The 21988-nt window shown below is 28.4% G+C and overlaps 1 protein-coding gene across 1 annotated transcript in view; it reads left to right on the top strand.

The window, feature by feature from the left end:
* Positions 1-21988, top strand: part of LOC133328740 (homeobox protein homothorax) — a 176388-nt gene that overhangs the window by 31578 nt on the left and 122822 nt on the right. Inside the window, exons 5-6 of the mRNA XM_061537287.1 lie at positions 1887-1937; positions 8387-8572. Of these exons, the coding sequence (XP_061393271.1) occupies positions 1887-1937; positions 8387-8572 (237 nt within the window). The remainder of the gene's footprint in view (positions 1-1886; positions 1938-8386; positions 8573-21988) is intronic.

Here is a 21988-nt window from a genome sequence, read left to right on the forward strand (position 1 = left end):
ATTAAATAAACATTATTTTTTTTAATTTAAAAAAAAAATATTTTTTTCTGTTGCCTTTATCCAACCCCTACTGTTGTTATTTACTTGAGGGGATGCATCATCAGTCACCACAACAACAAAACCTCAACCAGCATATATTCTTAAATATATGTACATATATCTTTATATAAATATGTTTTTGTACAATAAAAACCAGCTTTTTTGAGAGAGAGGAAGAACGAGAGAATTGAAAGCTTAACAGCCAGCAGCAACAAGTTCAATGTCATTTAAAAGATTTTGAAATTAAATATGTGTTGTTATTTTTTTCAAATGCTAAAGCAGCAGCCCACATAGTATATTTTATGCATTTGCAAAAAATAATACAAAAACAACAACAACAAATACCCCCTCCATTAAATGTTAAACAAGAATATAAAAAAGATTTAAATTCATTTGAAATAATATAACAAGATTGTTGCTAATATTTAACGTCATCATCATCGTTATCGTGATTATTAACAATTTTGTTTTGGTGTTATTGTTGTTGTTGGCTTTCTAAGATGGATTTTTAATGGCTTATAAGGGAAGATGTTTTATTAATTTTTACATGGTTGTTATTTTTAATATGAGGAGAATTTTTACGTCTAGAAAACAGAGAGTAGGAGTATTATAATGTAAATTGTATTTTCTTTTTTAATTATAATAAAATTATGGTCTGTCTTTCTGTTTGGTAAACAAACCATAAAGCAGAAAAAAATTATCTGTCAAAGAACCCTATAATCGGTGTTTCCCTCATGCCTTACATCATAATATTTTCTGTTTTTATAGATCATAGAGTAGAGTGGAGAGAGCAAAACCATTTATGGCTTATTATTATTAGTTTATGACCAATTTAAAGGCCAAGAACATGCATTAAATTGTAGCAAGTGTATAAACATACTTATTGGAGTTTGAAGCAACAATCAGTTGCACTCGCCAAGAGGTAGTTCGAACCATGGCAAATCATTGCTTTATAGTGGTCTAACAAAAATCATAGCCATGTGTACGCTATGGCTCTTAACTTCCTTCTGTTCTCTTTACTGCTGCTGCTATGGTATGCGTTGCGCCTGCGCACATTTTTTTCATAACAAGTACTTTTAACTCATAAATCATTTTGTTGTCGTAAAACAACCAACAACAACATCATGGGCAATGCAATGTTGTTGCTGCTGCCGTATGTATGTTGTTGGGTAATTTAGTTGTGTTTGTTGTCTGTCTGTTGGTCGGTCTTTTCCTCATTTTTATGATATGTATAAAAATGTTATGATGTTATATGAGGCCTCAAACCAAAACACCAGCAACAACAACAACCACAATTTAGTAACACATACTTAATATTTTGCTTGTATGACTCCGGCCTTGTCTTCCTTCTAAGCTGGCAGGTTGGCCATAAAAAACTTGTGTTTTTTTGAAATCTCGAAACAACTGTTTTTAAGTGTCATCCAGAGGATTTGTAAACAAATATATATGTAATAATAATTTTGGTTTAATGGTTGTGTTATGGTCTCAAAAGAACTTTACGACCAAATACAATTTTTTTCAAAAAAATATTCTTCTCTTCATTTGTTCATCATTTTTTCTTTTTTACTGAATGAAATGTAGTTGTCATACATGTCCTGAGGTTTGGTGCTAAATACACACATAAAACTGTCTAATAAAAATTTCAGAAAAAAGAACACTTCCTAAGCATAAAACATATTTAAAAAATAATGATGTGTAATATGTTAATTATAAGGTTTACAAATAGGGTTATAAAAAATTCAAAAATACATTTTTCAAAGGGTCAAGGTTCAGATTTTATGGTTTTGTAATTTAAATAATTTTTCTACAACAATAAATTAATAATTTGTTTCATTTTCTCTTTACAGATGGTGCAAGCAATACAAGTACTTCGGTTTCACCTTTTAGAATTAGAAAAAGTAAGTAACGCCATCAGAAATTATTTTAAAATTATATTATAAAAAATATATATTAAGAAAAATGCCTTAAATATGTAGGAAAAAATAGAATAATTTGCCTCCCAACAAGATTTAATGCAAAAGAAATTAAAAAAAAAAATAAATAAAAAATGTAAGATTTTTAATGTGGTCACTTGGTATCCCAAACTCACTATTTTATTTCCTCCATTTCTCATATACAGAGAGCATGTGGAGTCTTGATATAAAGTAGTAAATTATTAAGGACATCATAGCCTACATGTCCTCCAAAGGAACCATACCTCTATCCCAACTCCATCCACCCAAAATGCCTCAAAGAAGACAAAAATATGGAAATATACATTTTGAATTTTTCTTCCAAAACTCACATTTTTCTTTTCCCATTTTTTCATATACGAAGTGTATATAGAGGCTCGACATAAAAGAGTGTTCTATTAGTCACCCCTTAAACTAAATTTCCTTCCAAGGATGCATGACTCTAGCTCTAGTCCTTTCACCCAAAATCTTCATCGTAAAAGAATATTGAAAAAATAAATAATTTAATAATTTCTTCCTATAATCATTTTTGTATTTGGCCCATTTCTCATATATTTTATCCAAATAGAATCTCGCATATAAAGACTGAAATGTTGCAAATCCAATGCTCTTCATTTCCTCTAAAGTAGTTATGCCTCTAACTCCTCTCCTTACCCATCAAAACGCCTTCAGATGTAACTCTACTGCTTTTTGTTAGGGCGCCACCTGTATTTCATTAATTATCTTAATGCACACATGACAACTGCAGCCAACTTCACTTGTTGGTTTTAAAGAGGGGACTATAAGGGACTCTAAAAATATTTTTGAGATTTTTTTAGAATTTTTTTTTCAATTCTTAAATTAAAAAATATTTTCAAATGTGACTTGGTTTGGATACATTTTTCTCCCATTTGAAGTCAAGCTACAGTCTTTCCATAAAGGAGTAATAGACAGAGTACCCCCTGAGCTATATTTTCATCTTGTGAAGTAGCCTTCTAACGCTTCCCCTTACACCTCAAAAATCTTCTTCGAAAAACAAATATATGATTTTACATTGTTTTTCTTTGGGTTTTAATTACCTTTAGATTTATTGTATTTTTGTTTCGAGAATTTGTTGGTTTTCTCTCAGCCATTAATTTTATGTTTCCTTAATTCACTAATTAATATTAAATTACCCAGCCATACTTTGTCTTTTTTGAGGGATTTTGACACATCCTCCTACACATTTTATGGCCGTTTTAGCACCTTGGCCACAGAAATTCAAATATATATTTTTAATTATTTTTTTTCGGAAAAGGAAACACCACATAAAAAACCAATTAATATACATATTAACAATGGTTTCAAGTGTACTCTGAAAATTGTTACGCTTAATAAACCAAGCTTTGACTTTCTCAAAAAAAAAACACCACCATTTCGGTTTTTTTAATTAAATGCAACCAAGCATAAAGAAAAAAATAATGTTCTTGTTATTTTGGGGGTTTAGTAATGCTTGGCTTGAAAAAAAATAAAACCAAATTTCCTTAATTTACTTAAATAAGTAATTATGTAAATTTGAACCGGTTACCAAATTTGTATATTTTTAGTTTTTTTTTAATTCGAATTTTCTCTATAAGGCCGTTAAACAAATTACAAAATATTTATATATATATATATATATATATATATATTTTTTTTCTAAATTCCAAAATAATACATACCATATTAGATTTAATCTGTGAGTTGAGATTTACATTGTTGCCTTCGAACAGCAACAACAACAATCGGTTGCAAATGTGGATCACCACCACACCATGCCATACCATTTTTAGTTATTGTCTAGAGACCAAATGGTGCCTACTTGCACAAACAACAACACCAAACACCAACCATATAAAGTAGGAAGGGGTTCTTCGGAGATCCATTCGTCCGGCCCGCCACCAATGCATTTAATTTAATTTGCTTTTCACTACAAAAAAAAAACAAAAAAAAGACAAACTATTCATTCATTCCAACTCATTATGGGGAACGGATGCTTTAAGTATGAGAACAAAAATTGAAACAAACAACAAAAACAACAAACTAAAAATTTGCATTAAATCTTGTTGTAGCAGAGAGGAAAATTACTATGAATGTGTGTAAATTTGATTTTTATCAGTCAACAAAAATCAAAAGGAAATTGCGAACAGAAAAACAGCTGCAAAAATAAAAAGAGCAAGAAGAAGAACAAGAAAAAATATTTCAAATCTGAAAACAGAAAATGTGATAGAAGGAAGTTTAACAAAGAAAGCTGAAAGACAGGATTTTATTAATAAAAATGATTTAAAAAAATAACAGCTTTGAGGACGTCTTTACAAAGCTTTTCTAAGCTGGCCTATTGAGATCTTTCATTAGAAAGAAAACTCATTTTAAAACTCCATTAATTTGCCTTTGATTTGGTTTTTAAAATTTTATAAAATAATTGGGATTTATTTTTCAACTTCCTTAAAGCTTTTTCGGCTTTTGTTAAAGCTTACAAGCTTTGTTGGATCTTCTTTTTGAAAAAAACTCCTCATTAAATTGCCTAAAATTTAATAAAAAAAAATAAAAAAGCTCGAATTTCAATTACCCCGGTCCAAAGCTATGTGGGTATTTGAATAAAGCTTAAAAGCTTTTAATTGAAAAATATTATTTCATGATCATATAATTTAATTATCATTAGGATATTATTTAAATTTGATCTCCTTCTCCCTTCAAGCTTTTGCGATATCCCCGAAAGCTTTTAAAGCTTTTTCTTTAAATTTCATGTTCATATCTCTCAATTATCTCAATCTTCATGCCCGTTTTTTACCTTCGGGAAATCTCCTCTTATTGCAGTTTAATTAATTTCTCAATTAGTTGTTGTTTTGTTTGCAATTTTTGTTGTTGTTGCTGTGGCACTCAGAAATATTTCGTGTAATTTTTATGTCATAATTCTGTTATTTATGTTTTATTAACTTATCACAAAAGCAAAACATGGCCAACATAATTTTGTGCCTGGCAAATAGTTGACATGCCACCCAAATACAACAATAACAGCAACAACATCATATACAACAACAAGAAAAAAAATAAGAAGAAGACACTCATGATGATGATGATGACAATTAAAGGAATTTCTCTTCTGTGCAAAAGGAAAAACATACATAAATTTCACGTATTCATATAGAAAGAATTGTGTGATTGACTAAGTGACTGACTGAATGACGAAGTGACTGTCGTCTTGCCTCAATGTTTGTTGTCTTGACTGCTCTGATGCATCATCATCATCATGTATTCCTTGCAGCATCGAAGATGAGTCAAACCATTCAGTTCGGTACGTTCGTCTGTACAATTGCAGTACTGCCACCACCATACCGGGAGCCGGACACCACACACACACACATCATAATGGGGCACCATGAGTTTATGGTGTAGTATTATTGTGGACAATACACCAGGTTCAAGTCATCATCTGAGCATTTTGCTCTCGCTTAACATGTCAAATTCAACACTTGACAAATTAATCAAAATTATCATTAACAATGCATCAGCAGCAGCAACAGCCAACAACAACATGGGCATGACAATGGCAACCAAAGAACCAGACATGTTGGTGTGTATGTGTGTGTGTTTGTCTGATGATGCTGCTGATCATCATTGGCATTGTAATGAGAAGTTGTCTGGGGGTACTTCTTCCTAACTCCTTCGGAACATAACAATTTATAAAATGCATAACTATGGCAACAAAAACAACAACATTCGTACAACTCTTACATGTGGGGAATATACAAAAAGGGCACCACAGGACAGACATGGACCGATGCAGAACAAATCATAAAAATTAATAATTAGCAAAATAAGGCAATAAAATGTCTGTTTGTCTGTGGCCAATGGCAATTTATCATTTCAATGTTGGAAAAACTTTCTTTTTTCTGCTTGGCCCCCAACTCTCCAACACTTTTTGGTGGTTAACTATTTTTGGCCTTTGGAAACCAGTATTTGTTTTGGAAAGCATAAAATAACAGTTAAAAGCAACAACAACCAAAAAAACAAAAGTTCCTTTCCTTGTCGAGATTTTCGGTGACAATAACATTGACCGCAAACAATTTCATTCAACCCAGAGTTTGGTGTGGCTGTGTGTATGTTTGGGGGTTGAGGTTGGGGGGAGTGAAGCACAGGGTCTGCCAGAGACTTCTTAAGGACGCTGTGAAGCTACAAATAGCTTACCATACCTTGCCATGCCATACAGCCAGACTACACAGTATAGTTTGGAGGATGACGATGACAACTGGTCAGCTGGAAACCGATGAGTGCGCAAGCGTAAAAGCAGCCACAATGCAACTTGGCCAGTCAGCCAGCCAGCCAGCAGGCACTCACCAAAAACCAGTTTAACAAGTCAACACTCATACACAGAGGTCTCTTACCAAAAATAAAAACAACAACAACCATCCAACAATATTGTATTTTTACCAGTGACACAAAAAACAATTTTTTTTGGGCACGATAACAACAATAGCAGGCTAAAAAACGCATTACAGCAGCAACACAAAAAATAAACAACAACAACACCAAGAAAAACAATTTAAGGGAAGAGTAAGACGAAAGAAAAAAACCATTTGCATATCAAACGGATGTCTGAGGCTCCTTCGAAAAAAACAAAAACTCATCAACAACTCAGACATGATATCATTTTAAAAGCTTAAACATTTTAGCTGCAAAGTTCCCCTCCCCCCAACCTGATTTTCTCCTCTAGATCACCTCTTAAATTACTTTTTTTTACAAGCCTCAGCAGAACCAGAACCTTTTACACCCAAGCTACAAAAAAAAAAAAAAATCATTTCATTATCTCTTTGAAATGTGTGTTATCAGCAGCAAGCGGCAGTCGAACTTCATATGCAACTTCTTTATCAAATGCAACTCTGTTTGAGCAATGTCTGTTGTTCTACCTCTGCTGCTGCTGCTTCTTCTTCTCTACACACACATTTTTTTGCATATGGAGCATGTGTTTTGCATAGCATGGCTGGCTGGTTGGTTGGACTTAGCCATGGTTACCCTCTAAACCTTTAACAAAGTGGGGGGAGAGAGCGAGAAGATGATGCCTTTAGGGCCCAATATGCATATGAGCTTCAGACGTGGCCGCATTCTGTTCGGGACTGGCTGGCCTGCTATCATCATCCTTCCTTGCATATTTATGTTTTTGGAATTTTTGCTGACCATTGTCAAAATAAATAAAAAACCGATGTTATGGCCGGCCGGCATTTCAGTTATACATCTATACTCTATGGGCAAAAGGTGTAGGGTAGAGGCGAAGAGAATGCGCCATTTTTTTAGTGTACGCAAGCTAAATGGTTCTCTACGCAAAAGAAATCTAATTTACATAGCTATCAGAGTTGAATTGATGAGGTTTACTGCATGGCAGATCCCCACAAAAAGGCAGGCAGGGAAATTAAAAAAAAAGTATTTTTTTTTTTTGAAAAACATAAAAAAATAAAAAAAATAAAAATAAAAAAAAAATATAAAATTTTAATTAAAAAAATAAAAAGAAAAATTAAATAAAATTAAAAAAAAAAATAAAAAATTGAAAAAAAAAAAAATAATTAATTTAAAATTAAATAAAAATTAAAAAAAAATAAATAAAAAATTAAAAAATATATAAAAATAAAAAAATGAATAAAAATTAAAAAAATAAATAAAAAATTCAAAAAAAATAAAATTAAAAAAAAAAACAAAAATTAAAAAATATAAAATTTTAAAAAAAATAAAATTTTAATTAAAAAAAAAAATAAAAATAAATTTAAAAAAATTCAAATAAAAAAAAAAAATAAAAAAAAAAAATAAAAAATTTAAAAGTAAAAAAAAAATTAATTTAAATATATTAAAAAAAAATAATATAAAAATTATATTTTATATATCAAAATTATAAATAAAAATTGAATGAATAAAAGTATTGAATAATATAAATCATTTTCCTATATATATTTAAGGCATTTTTCTTATTATAAAAAAATATTATTATTATTTAGTTTTTAATATTTATTTTATATATACAATTTATTTATTTATTTTATTTTTGGAACACAAATTTTCCTAGTAAAACAAATTCATATAAGCAATAAATTTAACTTTGCACCATTATGAACCCTAGAAAACCAATTCCAAAAAATTTAAAAAAATAAATAAAAAAAAAATTTAAAAAAATTAAAAAGAAACAAAAAATTATGTTTTATACCAAACAAAACTAATTCCCGTTCTTTTTTCTTTTTTTCTTCTCTTTTTTCTCAACAAATCTACGCACGCTGCGATCAAATAAAAAAATCCAAATAAAAATTGCAATTTTACCCTCTTTGTAAACGTTAAAAAAACTCGAACGCACGCACGAACGCACACACCGAAAAAAATGAAAAATTTGAAAAAAAACCCAAAACCGAATCTAATAGGTACATGAATTATGCGATAATTTCTGTCATCGATATATCTCATGTTTAAAGGGTAAAATGCCAATAGATTTAGTAATTGACGAACGGGACACCACCAAACCACCAGAATTGGGTTCAGCTAATGGTGAAGGAAGAAGTAATGCCGATTCAACATCACACACCGATGGAGCTAGTACACCAGACGTTGTGAGTACCCCCTTCGCGGGAGCACATGGTCCTATATTGGCGAGCTACAATGCGGTGGTGCACCCATGTTCGTAGTACGATAACGACCTTCTTGCAAAAACGAAGCGGGTGCTCACAATGCCCTGGGATTAAAATAAAATAAAAAATAATAATTTAATTTAAAAAAAAATAATTGAAAAAAATACAAATTGTGTAAATTACCAAAAATTTTAAAAAATTAAAAATAACAAAAAAAACACTCCCAAAAAAACAAAATCCTAAACGCCACGTTTTCAAGAAATTATCCAAATCCATGACTACAAACAAAAAAAATCCAAATATGAAAAAGATTGCAACACGTATAGCTCTCTCTCCCCCCAAAAAAAATTAAATATTCCAAACAAAAATCCAAAGGAAGCTGCTACCACCCAAAGCTGTACACTCGAGCAAAAAGTGCGTAATAGTTTTTTTTTCTTTTGTTTAGAAAAAAAAGAAATTTATAAAAAAAATTCTTAACCAATGGGATATAAATACTTTTAGCATGTGCAAAGTTTTTTTAAAAGAAAATTTATTGCAGTTTTTTTTCTTGTGTAAAAAAACAACTATACGTGCTGCAATTTTAAATGCTAATAGTCATATATTTGTGTTTTTTCTTAATGTGTGGTAGGAGGAAAAAAACAAAAATATTTTTTTTCAAAAAAAATTAAGGCAAAAATTTAAAAAAATTTAAAAAAAAAATTTCAAAAGAAAAATATTTTTGTTTTTTTTTTTCAAATATTTTATAATAAAAATTTAAAAAAAAAATTGTAATATACAATCATAATAATTTTTTGAAAAAATTACAACAACAAAACATTTGTAAAAAGTACCGCAACTACTACAAAAGAAACAAAAGAATAACTTACATGAAAAAGAAAAATCAATACAAACTTCGTTTTTGCAAGAGGCCCATATAGCTCGCCAATATAGTATATATGTATATCCTTCTTTTTTTTAACAAAAAACTAACCTAAAAAATACTAAACAACAACAAAAATATATTATACAAAAAATATTATTATCATCATTTTTATTTTTTAATTTACTAATTTTTACTAACCCCCCAAAGTATCTTAAAAAAACTATTTTTGAAATTTTTTTCCTTTAAAAAAATTCTTTATATTTTTTTCAAAATATTTTCCTCACAACCAAAAACAAACTAGGATCAGCAACAGCAACAATTTAAACCTCTGGAACAAACCTATGCCAGTTATCGCATTAAAAACGAGGCTGACTATTAGGTCCCACTTTTTATAAAAAAAATAATTTTTTTTCAAAACAATTTTTTCCAAAAAAAATTTTATAAAATTTTTTTCTTCAAAAATATTTTTTTTTTAATTCAACAAAAAAGTAAAGCAAGTCAAAATTATACAAATGAAACCCAGATATACGTAAATGAAAAAAATACCCATACAAGTATACGATTTTTTCTAAAAAAAACTAAACGTCCCTATAATTTTTTTTTTCAAAAAAACTTGCCAAAAAGAATATTTTTTTTTCAAATTTTTCACTTCTCATTTTTCTTAATTTTCCACAAACTAACAATATACAAAAGAAAACAAAAAAACTTAAGTTCAAATAAAAAGTATACGAATATTCTTAATATTAAAAAAATTAATAATTAAAAACAAAAATTAAGAAACAAAAAAATAATTTATTATAAATATAAACAACGGTGTAATATATAAACTTAAATAATAATTAATTAACATTTATAAAATGCCAGAAAACTTAAAAAATTTTCTTCCACAAAAACTAGTATTTTCTAACCAAACTCCCTTGGACCCCCTACTCTCCTCCACAAACAACAAAGCAACGATATACGTAATGAAAAAAAGCTCTAGAGTTAGTTAATAACTTTAAAAGCTACCTTTGAAAAAATATATACAAAAATATATATTTTTTGAAAAAAATCCCCCTCCCCCCAAACTTACTAAAGTACTTAAAACTAAACTTAAAATGGTTACTAAACAAACTTTAAGCTCTTTTTATTAAAAACAACAAAAAAAATAGTGGATAGGACTTAACTCCAGGTTTATTACGGGGCTAAGGTTAAAGCCCCATAAGGCGTAAAGAGTAAAATTTTTTTTAGAAAATAGGTTTAACACTCTATCTCTCTAACTCTCTCATACAAAACAAACACACACATTTGAAAAGCTATATGGGCAATGATTAAAAAAAATGCAAAAATATGTTTTTTCCTAAAAATTAAAAAAACGAACATGCAATAGTTGTTGTACTTTATGGTTACTAGTATATAAAAGATAATTAAAAATAAATCCTCTCCTTAAAAACAAAATACAAAAAGTATACATAAAAAAATAATTTTAAAATTATTCTAAAACAAAAAACTTTATACACAAATTATACGATAAAAGCTTTGCTTTGTTTTTTTCTAAAAAAGAAAAATATTTTTTTATTTTTATAATTTTCAAAAAATATTCTTATAGAACTTTTTTTATAGATTATATGCTTCAATCTTCCTATACACATAAATAATTAATTAATTTTTAATTTTTTTATATATATGTGAAAAAAAATAATTTGTTTATTGTTGTCTTTATGTTATTTTATATATATAGAAATCTTCATATATGAAACTGAAAAAAATCTAAAAAAAAATATTGATACTTGATATACGTAATTTTTATTAGGTGATATTTTATATACAAACAAACGATAAAAAAAACAAACAATATTTTTATTTTATTTGCTTTTTTTGTAATTTTAAGTTTTTTTTTTAATTTTTAAATTTAGTTTTTAGCAAAATTTTGTAATAAAAAGCAAAAAAATTAAACACACACACAGAAATGCAATCAAAATTAAACGTTTTTTCTTTGATTTATTTTTTCACTACAAAAAAATTAACCATATCCTCTCCCACAAGGAATAAAAGGAGGCAGAATTTTGGGATCGAAAAAAAAATAATTTTTTTAATTTAAATAAAAAAATATTTTTTTCAATATAAAAATATTTTAATTTTTTGGTTTACAAAAAAAATAGTCCTAAAAATTCTGCCCTCAAAATTCCCTGTCTCCAAAAGCCATACCCTTACTCCTCCCCCTCTCTCATCAACCCCCAATCTTCTTCCTTCCTCCATTTTTTTATTTTTTAAATAAAAAATACATTACAAAACAACAACAACAAAAAATCTAAATGGTTATACGATATATATAAATATGAGTAATTTATGGAAAAAAACCCTACATTTTTAATGTAATAATTTAAATAAAACAACAACAAATAATTTGTATGTATACTAATGATTTATAAAAACAAAAAAATACTTGAATGAAATAAATCATAAAAATTAATATAATTAATATAAATTTATTATTAATCTTAAAAAACCGAAAACCAACTACAACAGAGAAAAAAAGTTAGCCAATAATTACAAAGAAAATGAATGAAAACAACAACAACAAATATATATACATAAAAAAACCTAAAAATATATTTCAAAAATAAAAACATATAAAAAACGAAAAAAAAAACAACAAAATGAGTTTGTTTTTTGCTATAAAAGAAAAAAAGGGATTTACAGGAAATCGACTCATGCGGATGGAAGGCAGAAGCAACGGAATGTTTTCTTAAGGACTACAAAGGATCTTCATTAGCACATCTATAACATGGCTAAATATTGTTTAAAATCCCACTGGAAGTCGTTGGAAAAAAAACTCGAGAAGCAAGGATCCACGGTTTTATTACAAAATAAAAATAAAAAAAAAAAATATAAAAGCCCCTTAACCTCATCTTTGGAAGAAGGGTCCTTGGTTTTTTCTCATAAAAAATTGTAAATTATAATTTCCTATTTTTTCTAATCTTGCCCATATACAAACTTTTCAAAAGGAAAAAAATACAACAACAACATCAACTATAATACAACAGGACAATATTTAAAATTACTATAAAAATCGAATCAAAACAGAAATATTAAATATAATTGATACACTTTCTTAAGGGTTGCCAATTTTTTATCTCAAAAACATTTTTGCTTGCTTTACTATTTGAAAAAAAATGCTCAGAAAAAATTATAAAAAATAATTAATATACAATTTATTACATATATACATACATAATTGTAAATAATTTATTTTTGCTAAAAAAAATAATCGTAAATAAATCATATATGATGGTCTTATAAAAAAAGTGAAAAAAAAAACTGAAATGAGGTTGTCAGAGGCTTTTTTATTTCGAAAGGAAACTAAGGGGTTTTCCTCGAAATGAAAAGCGAACAATAATAGTTTGTTCGAAAGGACCGATGACTTTTTGAAGACTCCAGACTTTTAATATGCCGATAACATTTTTTTCAAATATTTTTTTATTTAAAAAAAATCAATTTTTTAGAAATCTAAAACATCTTTCGAAAAAATGTATTTTTTCTGAAATAATGTTGTGACTTCTTCAATACGCCGACACATTTTTTTAATATTTTTTTATGAAAAATCTACTTTTTAGGAATTTAAAAAAAACCTTTCAGGTATTTCAGAAAACATATTTTTTTCTGAGATTATGTTGTGACTTTCATTATTGTAGGAAGAAGGATGGTTAAATATTTTTATAAAAATTCATATACTATTTTAAAAAATATATATTATCAACTTTTTATGAAAACGTATTTTTATATTGTTTAAAAAAATGTTCTCACCAAGTATTGAATATTTAATACAATTTTTTTTTCAGCATTTCATATAAAAATATTTTTAAAAAAATGTTTTAGGATGATTATATATATTTCTCAACACCCATATACTCTTATAAACATTTTAGGATTTTTTAACCAAAAAGTAAATTAAAAAATCACTGAAAATGTTTTTATATATAAAAAAATATTTTAATTTGATTAAATATACTTTTATATATCTATAAATATTGTTTATATATTTTTATAGATATTCAAAAAATATATATTTTTATATTAAAAATGTTTTTTTTTTATATTTGAAAATATATTTTTTTTATTTCAAAAATATTTTATAAATTTCCGAAAAGCCAAAATTTATTTCTCAATTTGTCCTGAAAAAAATTCTGTAAAAAAATATCCTTTATCTGAAGCGACAACATCTGCTGCCTGGTTGCCACGATCCCGACCTGCTTAACATCATAATTTTGTGCGATTAAGTCATCGTTGTAAATTTTAATTCTATTGATGTTTTGTGTGCTCGATCATGGTCTGTCTGTTGGGGAAAAATGAGCTTCGTAATAAAATCGGATCAGATTACAAGGGAAAATAATATTTTTTCACTCCGAAACAGATTTTGGTGACATTGTGAGGATGGCACACTTTTTGAAAACAAATTTCTGTAAAAAAAAAAAAAAACAAAAACTAAATGCGTAACACATGTTGCCGTCGGACTTCTTTAAAACCAAAAAAGAAGAGAGTGACCTGATGCAGATCAGATCATGTAACTCAAGGGGTCTTAAATTACATCAATAAGGGATAGAAATTTAAAAGGGCAAGGTGGTTACATTATTCTCAAGAAAAAATATTTTTTTTGGGATTGGTTAGGTGCATTATTTTATTAAAAAGTATTAATTTTTTTTTTTCTTGAGAAAAAAATTATTTGGAGACTTTGGTGGAGATTTCTTTATATTTTTTTAATTTATTCCAAAAATGATTTACTTTGAAAAAAAAATATTTTTTTATTTTAAAAATAGTATAAAAAATATAGTTTTTATTTAAAACAAAATTTTGGAAAAAATATTTTTTCCAAAAAGAATATAAAAAATAATTAAAAATAATAAAAAATATATGGTTAGGTGCATTATTTTTATTAAAAAGTATTAAAAAAATATTTTTTTATGTAAAAATATTTTTTTATGTAAAAAAATATTGTGGAGACTTATGTTTGAAGCTGAAAAAAAATTGGAGACATTTTGGTAGATTTTTTAAACGAAAAATATGATTATTATTTTTTTGCAAAAATATGTGGATTTTTTTTTTCAATTCAATCTATGATTGTTGTTGTTGTTTTTGTAGTACCCCAACAAAAGTGTTATAAAACACACACGTTTTACAACGTTAAAGTTCGTTGAAATTCGGATATCGAACACCCACACTCATAGATCGAACAACCAAACCAAAGTGGTAGTTCCAACCTGGTTCTTTGGCTACCAAAAAGGAATTTATAATTTCTTTGGTAACAAAATTTTTGTATTCTACAAAATTCCAAAATAATCAGATCAGTTTTAAGGTTGCGTTGTTGTTTTTTATTTCAATTTTGTGGTAAGACAAGCTCGGCTGGTTGGATTTCTCAAAGCGTCGTCTTACTGTCTGCCAAAAAATATTGGATTTTTTGGGAACAACAAGCAAAAAAACCGCAATGATATCCTCTTTTCAAGTGAAACGAAGAAAAAAATGTCTGGGCAAATGGAAACAGAGCATAATGTGTGTTGTTTCAACCAGTTTTATTTTTTGGGTGACTTTGTTGTTGTTTGCCAAAAAAAATACATAAACTTTGGTGCTGGAGTCATTATGATGTTGTGTTGTATGGTGGTTCATTACAAAATGTTGAATGATTGTTGTGGGTATATTTTTTGATGACCATGGATGGTTGGTTGGATGGCTGCTTGGCCATCAATGACATTATGATGATCATCGTGGAAGATCAAGTCTAGATGATATCTGTCTCTGATATTGTCTGGCCCCGAAAAACCGCAAAAAGAAATCTCCCCAAAAAAAATAATACAAAACAAAAATTCATTATTTGATACTTTTCAAAACAACATCGGCAGCAGCACCACCACGAAAATTTCCCCCTTGGACCCCCAGTTGGCCGCCCCCTCCCTCACATTGTTTTTTAATGAAATAAAAACCTTCAAGTTTAAGATTAACTGAGAAACCTTAAAAGTGTTTGCACAAAACCGGTGAAAGAGAGGGAGAGAGCGAAGGAGAGAGAGAGAGAGAGGTCATCCTCATCATCATTATTATTGTCAATCTCACAACAAGTCTTCCCAAAAAATCACACACAACAACAGCAACACCAACAATTTGTCCATAATGAAATTTCAAAAAATTAAAACACAACAACTGCAACAACAACAAAAAATTGAAAATATTTTTATTATAAATTTTAGAACCTTTCAAAAACGTGTTGCGTTTTTTGTTGTTCTGTCGTTTTTGGGGTTTTTGGGTATTATTGTCAATATGGGTTTGGGGTTTTTAACTTGATTTTCGGTTGTTGTTTTTGTTGTCATTTTTTTGACCATAGCAATTCCAATGAATCTAGAATACAACCGACCAACCAACCAACCAGTTGGGAAATAAACATTTGAGACATTTCACGATTTTATTATGTATGAAGTGTCGCGTCTGCAAAAATTTTTGTTCGAATTTTTTTTGTTCGATTTTTTTTTTGCTTCGTGGTTTGGCTGTTCAAATGATTTTTTGGAGGTCTTTGTTGTTGGTGTTATTGTTGTTGATTGTCCAACCAAAAGATCAACCACAAAAATGTCATCATTTCGTTACGTTTTTAGATCACCAAAAATCAGACACTGAAATACACTGGCCTGGCTTCCCTGTGCTGTCCCCCTCCTCCTACTCCTCCTTGGTTGTCTTCAAAACCCAATAATTTTGTTGTTGTTGGCACTGCTGCACTTTTTGCTCTAAACTTTAATTGCAACAACAACAATAAAACATTTGGCTTGAAACGCGTTTGAAATCATAAAAATTGTCTTCGAACTCCGTCTCAGTTCACCTCGGTCCGCTTTGGCTCAACTCAATTGTATCTGTGACATTGCTAATCATACATTTTGTGGCGTAGAATGTCATACCTTGAGCAAATTGTTGGGAGAAATTAAAAAAAAAACTACACAAGATATGATTTGGCACAGTGGGGTATAACAGGAGAAAATTAAATTTTGAAATTAAAAAAAAAAAATAGAAAAAATAATTTTTATTTTTGTATTGTAATTTTGTATTGTAATTATGGAAGAAAAAAATAATACAAATATTGCACAGTGGGATGAAACAGGAAAAATAATTATGGAATTTAAAGAAAAATAATTAAAAAAAGTTTTTCGATTTTGCAAATATTTTTGTTAGAAGAAACAAAAATAGCCCAAAAATCTAGCACAGTGGGATAAAATAGGAAAAAAATAATTCCAAAATTTTCAAAAAAAAAATCCAAATAAAAATAATTTCGTATTTGTAATTATTTTTGTTAGAAGAACAAATTGCTCCAAATTTTGGCACAGTGGGATAACATAGGAAAAAAATTATTTTGAAATTAAAGCAACAAAATCAAAATAAAATAATAGTTTCGAATTTTTAATTATTTTTGTTAAAAGAAAAAAGAATCAAAACTTTGCACAGTGGAATAAAATGGAAAAATGCATTTTGAAATTAAAAAAAAAAAATCAAAATAAAATAATTTAATAATTTTTGTTAGAAGAACAAATTACTCAAAATTTTTGGCACAGTGGTATAAAATAGAAAACATAATGTTAACATTTGTCAAAAAAAAAAAAAAATTAATAATTTACATTTTTAATAGTTTCAAAAATTTGGCAATTTAGGAAAAAATAATTTTGAAATTTAAGGAAATTAAACGAAAACAATTTTTTTTTTATAATTTTGCAATTATTTCTGTTAGAAGAAAAAATAGCCCAAAGATTTCGCACAGTGGTATAAAATAGGAAACAAATATTTTTGAAATTTTAGCAGATACAAAGAGAAAAAATTCAAAAAAATAATTTAAAATTTTTTTATAAAAAAAAAAAATTCAAAAGTAGTCACAGTGGGTTGAAATATAGAGAAAAATATAAATTTTTCAAAAAAATAAAATTTTTGTTAGAAAACAAATTACCAAAAAATTGACACAGTGGGGTAAAGTATAGGGACAAATAATTTTTACAATAAATAAATTATTTCGATTTTGCGACATTTGCACAATGGGATATAAAAATACAAAAATAAAGAAAAATTATATAAAGGTAACACACAGTGGTAGAAATTGCATAGATATTAGAATTAAAAAACAAAATAAGAAAAAAAACTATTTTGATTATTAAATTTGGTGGACAAATTTTTACTGCACAATGGGTTGTATTGTACACAAAATATTTATCAAAACATTCAATAGTAATACAAAAAATATATTAAACATTTATGGCTTTCTGTTATGTTTCTTTTTATGTATTGCACAATGGGATGAATATTGCCAAAATTGCAATTTTGATTTTTTTTTAAATCGATTTATTTAATTTAAAGTTAAAATATTCCCAATGTTTTGTGTATTCAAATCTGTTTTCAAAAAATTTCGAATTAATGTCTTTCGTTTTCATTTCCTATTTTATTTAATTTCTAGGAATTCTTTGGTCAATTCATTGTTTTTTTTTTAATTTTTTTTATTTTCTTAAATTCCCTTTCTTTGCCAAAAAATCACAACAACAACAAAAATGTATATTATTAAGCCTCCCCGTATAGCTGTTAATATGCTAAACCTTAACTCCACCATTGAAGTCATAAAAATCCCCCAAAACAAAATCATTTCAAACCAAACAGTTCAAACAGAAGCCGCCGCCAAACCAAGCCAATAGCCAAACAAAAAAAAAAATCAAAAATAAAAACACACAACCAAAAATACCTTGATTTCTAATAAGCCTTTTTTTGCTTAGAATTTTCAATGACAAAGCCGAACACGATGTCAAAAAAATTCTATGGAAATTTATGCCAAAAAACGCACAAAAAATCAATGGAACCTAACGGTCTGTTATAAAGCCAAAACAGAAAAAAAATTGAGATCTGCTTTAAATTCTTAAACTTTAAAAATTGTTTTTTATTGGAAATTCGAATTATATTTTGTTGTGGTATTTTTTCTGTTTTTTTTTTATTTTTTTCTCAAAGGAATTAAAACACCTTTATTGTGTGAGGAGGCCTCTTTTGGCCACATAATAGCACAACGACAAAGAACGAGCGAGAAACACCCGCACACACACACACACCTTACCACATAAGCCCTAAATCAGCTTAAAAGCTTAAATAAAAAAACTAAAGTACTTATATAAGGAATAGCTCAGCTGAAAAAATGTTGCACCCTTGGAAATTGCTCATTTTGCTCACCTTTTAAGAAATTCTTAAAAGGTATTTAAAATAGGTGTTGAGGAAACCTTAAAACTGCCCCACTGGCCAGCCAGGCCAACAAAAAATTATAGTTTAATTACAAAGAAAATAAGCCAATGAGCTTTAGTTGCATTTAACAAAAAAAAGGCTTAAATGGCATACTCGACGGGAACTTTTGATGTGGGCTAAATATCAAAAGAAAAAGCAATTGTCGTAATCCTCCGATTAACCTTCTTCGATTACTTAACTACTTAGTTAGGCCTATTGGCCTGTGGAAACCTTTGAAGCTTCTATTACACTTATGGTCAATAAAAATTATCCTGGGGTTCGTTTTTTCTGTTGCTTCGTTTCAATTCTGTGCGCCCTCAGTTTTGTATTGACCACTTGTAAATTTTGTTGTAATTCAATCCATCAATGGAAACCGTTTTACTAATGGATTTCGTTCGGAACTTCGTTTTTCTTCTTGTTCTAATATTTATAGAATTTTTATGTGGGGGGGTTAAGCGAACTCTTAAAAAGGGTTAATTGAATATTCGATTTCACAAGGACGACCCCAGCAACAAAATGTGACCACAAAACCCCTTTTAACTGTTTCTCTGGTAAATCATGTGAATTATTGAAAAGTAGGTTAGGAGAGAGGGTAGGGGTGGATATGCTGGTCATCATTGATGGCTATCAATGGGCAAAGGAATTGTATGGAAGAGAGATTATAAATTAAATAAACATCTAGGAAATGCCGGGCAAGGAATATCAAATTTCCGAAAGTGGCATTACTTTGGTTATGCCAGGATAAAATTTCCGAATCTCTCTTCCACCCACCCCTAAATGGAGAACTGTTGTGCTCTACTTTTTTTGATCATATGTGTTATGTTTATTTTATGGAAATTTCCTGTTGGTTCTCTGACAATTTTAATTAACAATAATTGGCAATAAAACAAAATCATAATTCAACCCTCCGCGTCTTTATGCAAAAAATCCTCCCGCCTTCCCATTAACTGCAGGCCAAAAAAAAATTTTGGCAATATGCAAAAAACCCACATAACTGTTATTGTTATTAAAATTCGATGCTAGGTAAACAATAAATCCCCCCTGTAGCAGCCTGCCATTAAACCTAACCTAGCTTCGAGGAAAACCTAGATGACACCAAACCATTTGATGGCATTAATATGATTTAAGGCATTAATTACCCGCCTCCTGGCTCTAAAAGAAATTTTTGCCAATAACAAGGTATGTCAGAAAAAAATCATAGAAGAGGGGGTGGGTGTTAGAAATCAATTGCCAGCGAAACCCAAAAACCCACCATAAAAGCCTAAGGAATTTTTTTCGCTTACAACCTAAAAGTATGCAATGTTTTTTTTTGTTTTGCCTTTTTCTCTGTTCCATTGAATTCCCCAAATCCCTGAAGAGGATTTCCGAAGCAAGCTCTTAAAAGAAAGAAAAATATGACTACCAAGCCACTCACGTAAAAGAATTATGACACAAGATGAATACATATTTTCACTTAGACTATTCAAGAAGAAGAACAACAACCCAAAAATACAACAACAACAGAAATAAACAACAACAACAAATACCAACAACAATATAATTGACGTCAATACATATTTCGCACAAGCCATACCAATACCTTGACAGAAAAAAACCAAACAAGACCTTCAAAAAAGGAAGACACCTTTTATTGAAAGGGAAGATAGAGAGAGAGAGTGTGAGGTAGCACCCCCACCCCTAAAAGTATGCAATACGCTTATTGTTATTACTTAGTTAACTTTGGTTGGTTGGTTGTTATGCCAATACGCACACACACACACACCGTTACACAAATGTAATGTACGGGAATATTAAGGATATTGAAAATTATGTTTATGGTTGCTAGGATGAAAGGCAGAAAGGAAGGAAGGAAGAGTGGTGTTCGGCAATAAAGCAACAAAATGGCAAATCGTTGTTGTTTTTGCACGCCAAAAAAAAATATTCGAACATAATGGAACCAACAAGCAGAAAGCCTGCATATAAATGTAGAGCATGGCAATAATCAGGATTATATAAATAATAATAAGCCAAGCAGATAAAGAAGAAGAATATGAGAAGAGATATACAGACAGACAGAGAGGAAAATATGATGAGGGTGTAGGGGGGTAATCACAAAGCCAAAAAGAAAAAGGTGGCTTACTCATATTTCATGCCATTGACAGGGAAAATGGAAATACAGGGAAATACAATATTTCGAAACATATAGAAAAATATTATTAGCATATGGGAGGAAATTTTAGGAAAGCAGAGAGAAATTTTGAAAAAATAAAAATTTTCAAAAAATTAAATTTTTCAGAAAAAATAAAAATTAAAAAAAATAAATACAAGAGAGAAAATATTATTTTTAAGAGAGAGAGAGAGAAAAACAACTTTTTTGTTAAAGAAGGAAAGAAAAACAAATTTCACAAAACAAGAGAATTTTTTTTAAGAGAGAGAAAAATAATTTTTTGATGGGACAAGGAAATGATAAAAAATAATTTTTAGAATTTTTATATATATCAAAAAAATATGAAAATTGAAAGAGAGAGAAAACAAAAAAAAAATTAAAAGAGAGAAAAATAGAGAGGAAAAAGCGTAGAAATATTTTTTTTTTTTTAAAGAAATATAATAAAAATTTTAGGGAGAGAAAAAAGATTCTTTTTTTAATTTAAAGATATATAATAAATTTTTAGGAGAGAGATTTATTATTATTTTTTTTTTTTTGATTATTATCAATTTTAAAAATATTAAGTTGATAGAAAAAGAGAAAGAGTGGGTATAAAATATTTAATACAATTCATGAAAATAAAATTTATATATTTTTAATTTATTTGAAAAAAAAACTTAAAATTCATGAGAGAGAGCGGGAGAGCGAATTAGTCCATAAAAGTTAATTTCATTTATTTTTTACTTTCTCCTGTGTGTATCCTTCTACCATGTAACTAAAAGGAGGTAATACAAGGGGTAGCGGGTTCATTAATTAAATTTTTTAACTCCTTCACCACTCTCCTCCCCTCCCCCTCACTCCTCACCTTCCTCTTTATGCTATTCCCACTTTTGTTTAATGACTTTTTAAGATGCTTAATTGAGAAGCAGTTGCACAACATGATTACAAAAATGAAAAATGTTCACTTCGTTTTTTTTTTTAATTTTCCATTCTCTTCTCTGACATTTTCATTATGCAAAATGCGAGTCACGTATGTTGTTGTTTTGTCACAGGGATTAAAGACTTTGTGTCATTACTTTGCGTTATAAGAAACACCAGCCAGCCAAAAGTATATCCCACGAGAAGGAGTAGCTGAAACTGGGAATTGTTAATTAAAAAAAGT

The sequence above is a fragment of the Musca vetustissima genome, unplaced genomic scaffold (assembly GCF_032173495.1).
Source record: "Musca vetustissima isolate MV318-11 ecotype Yass unplaced genomic scaffold, APGP_CSIRO_Mvet_v1 utg5850, whole genome shotgun sequence".
Lineage (NCBI taxonomy): Eukaryota > Metazoa > Arthropoda > Insecta > Diptera > Muscidae > Musca > Musca vetustissima.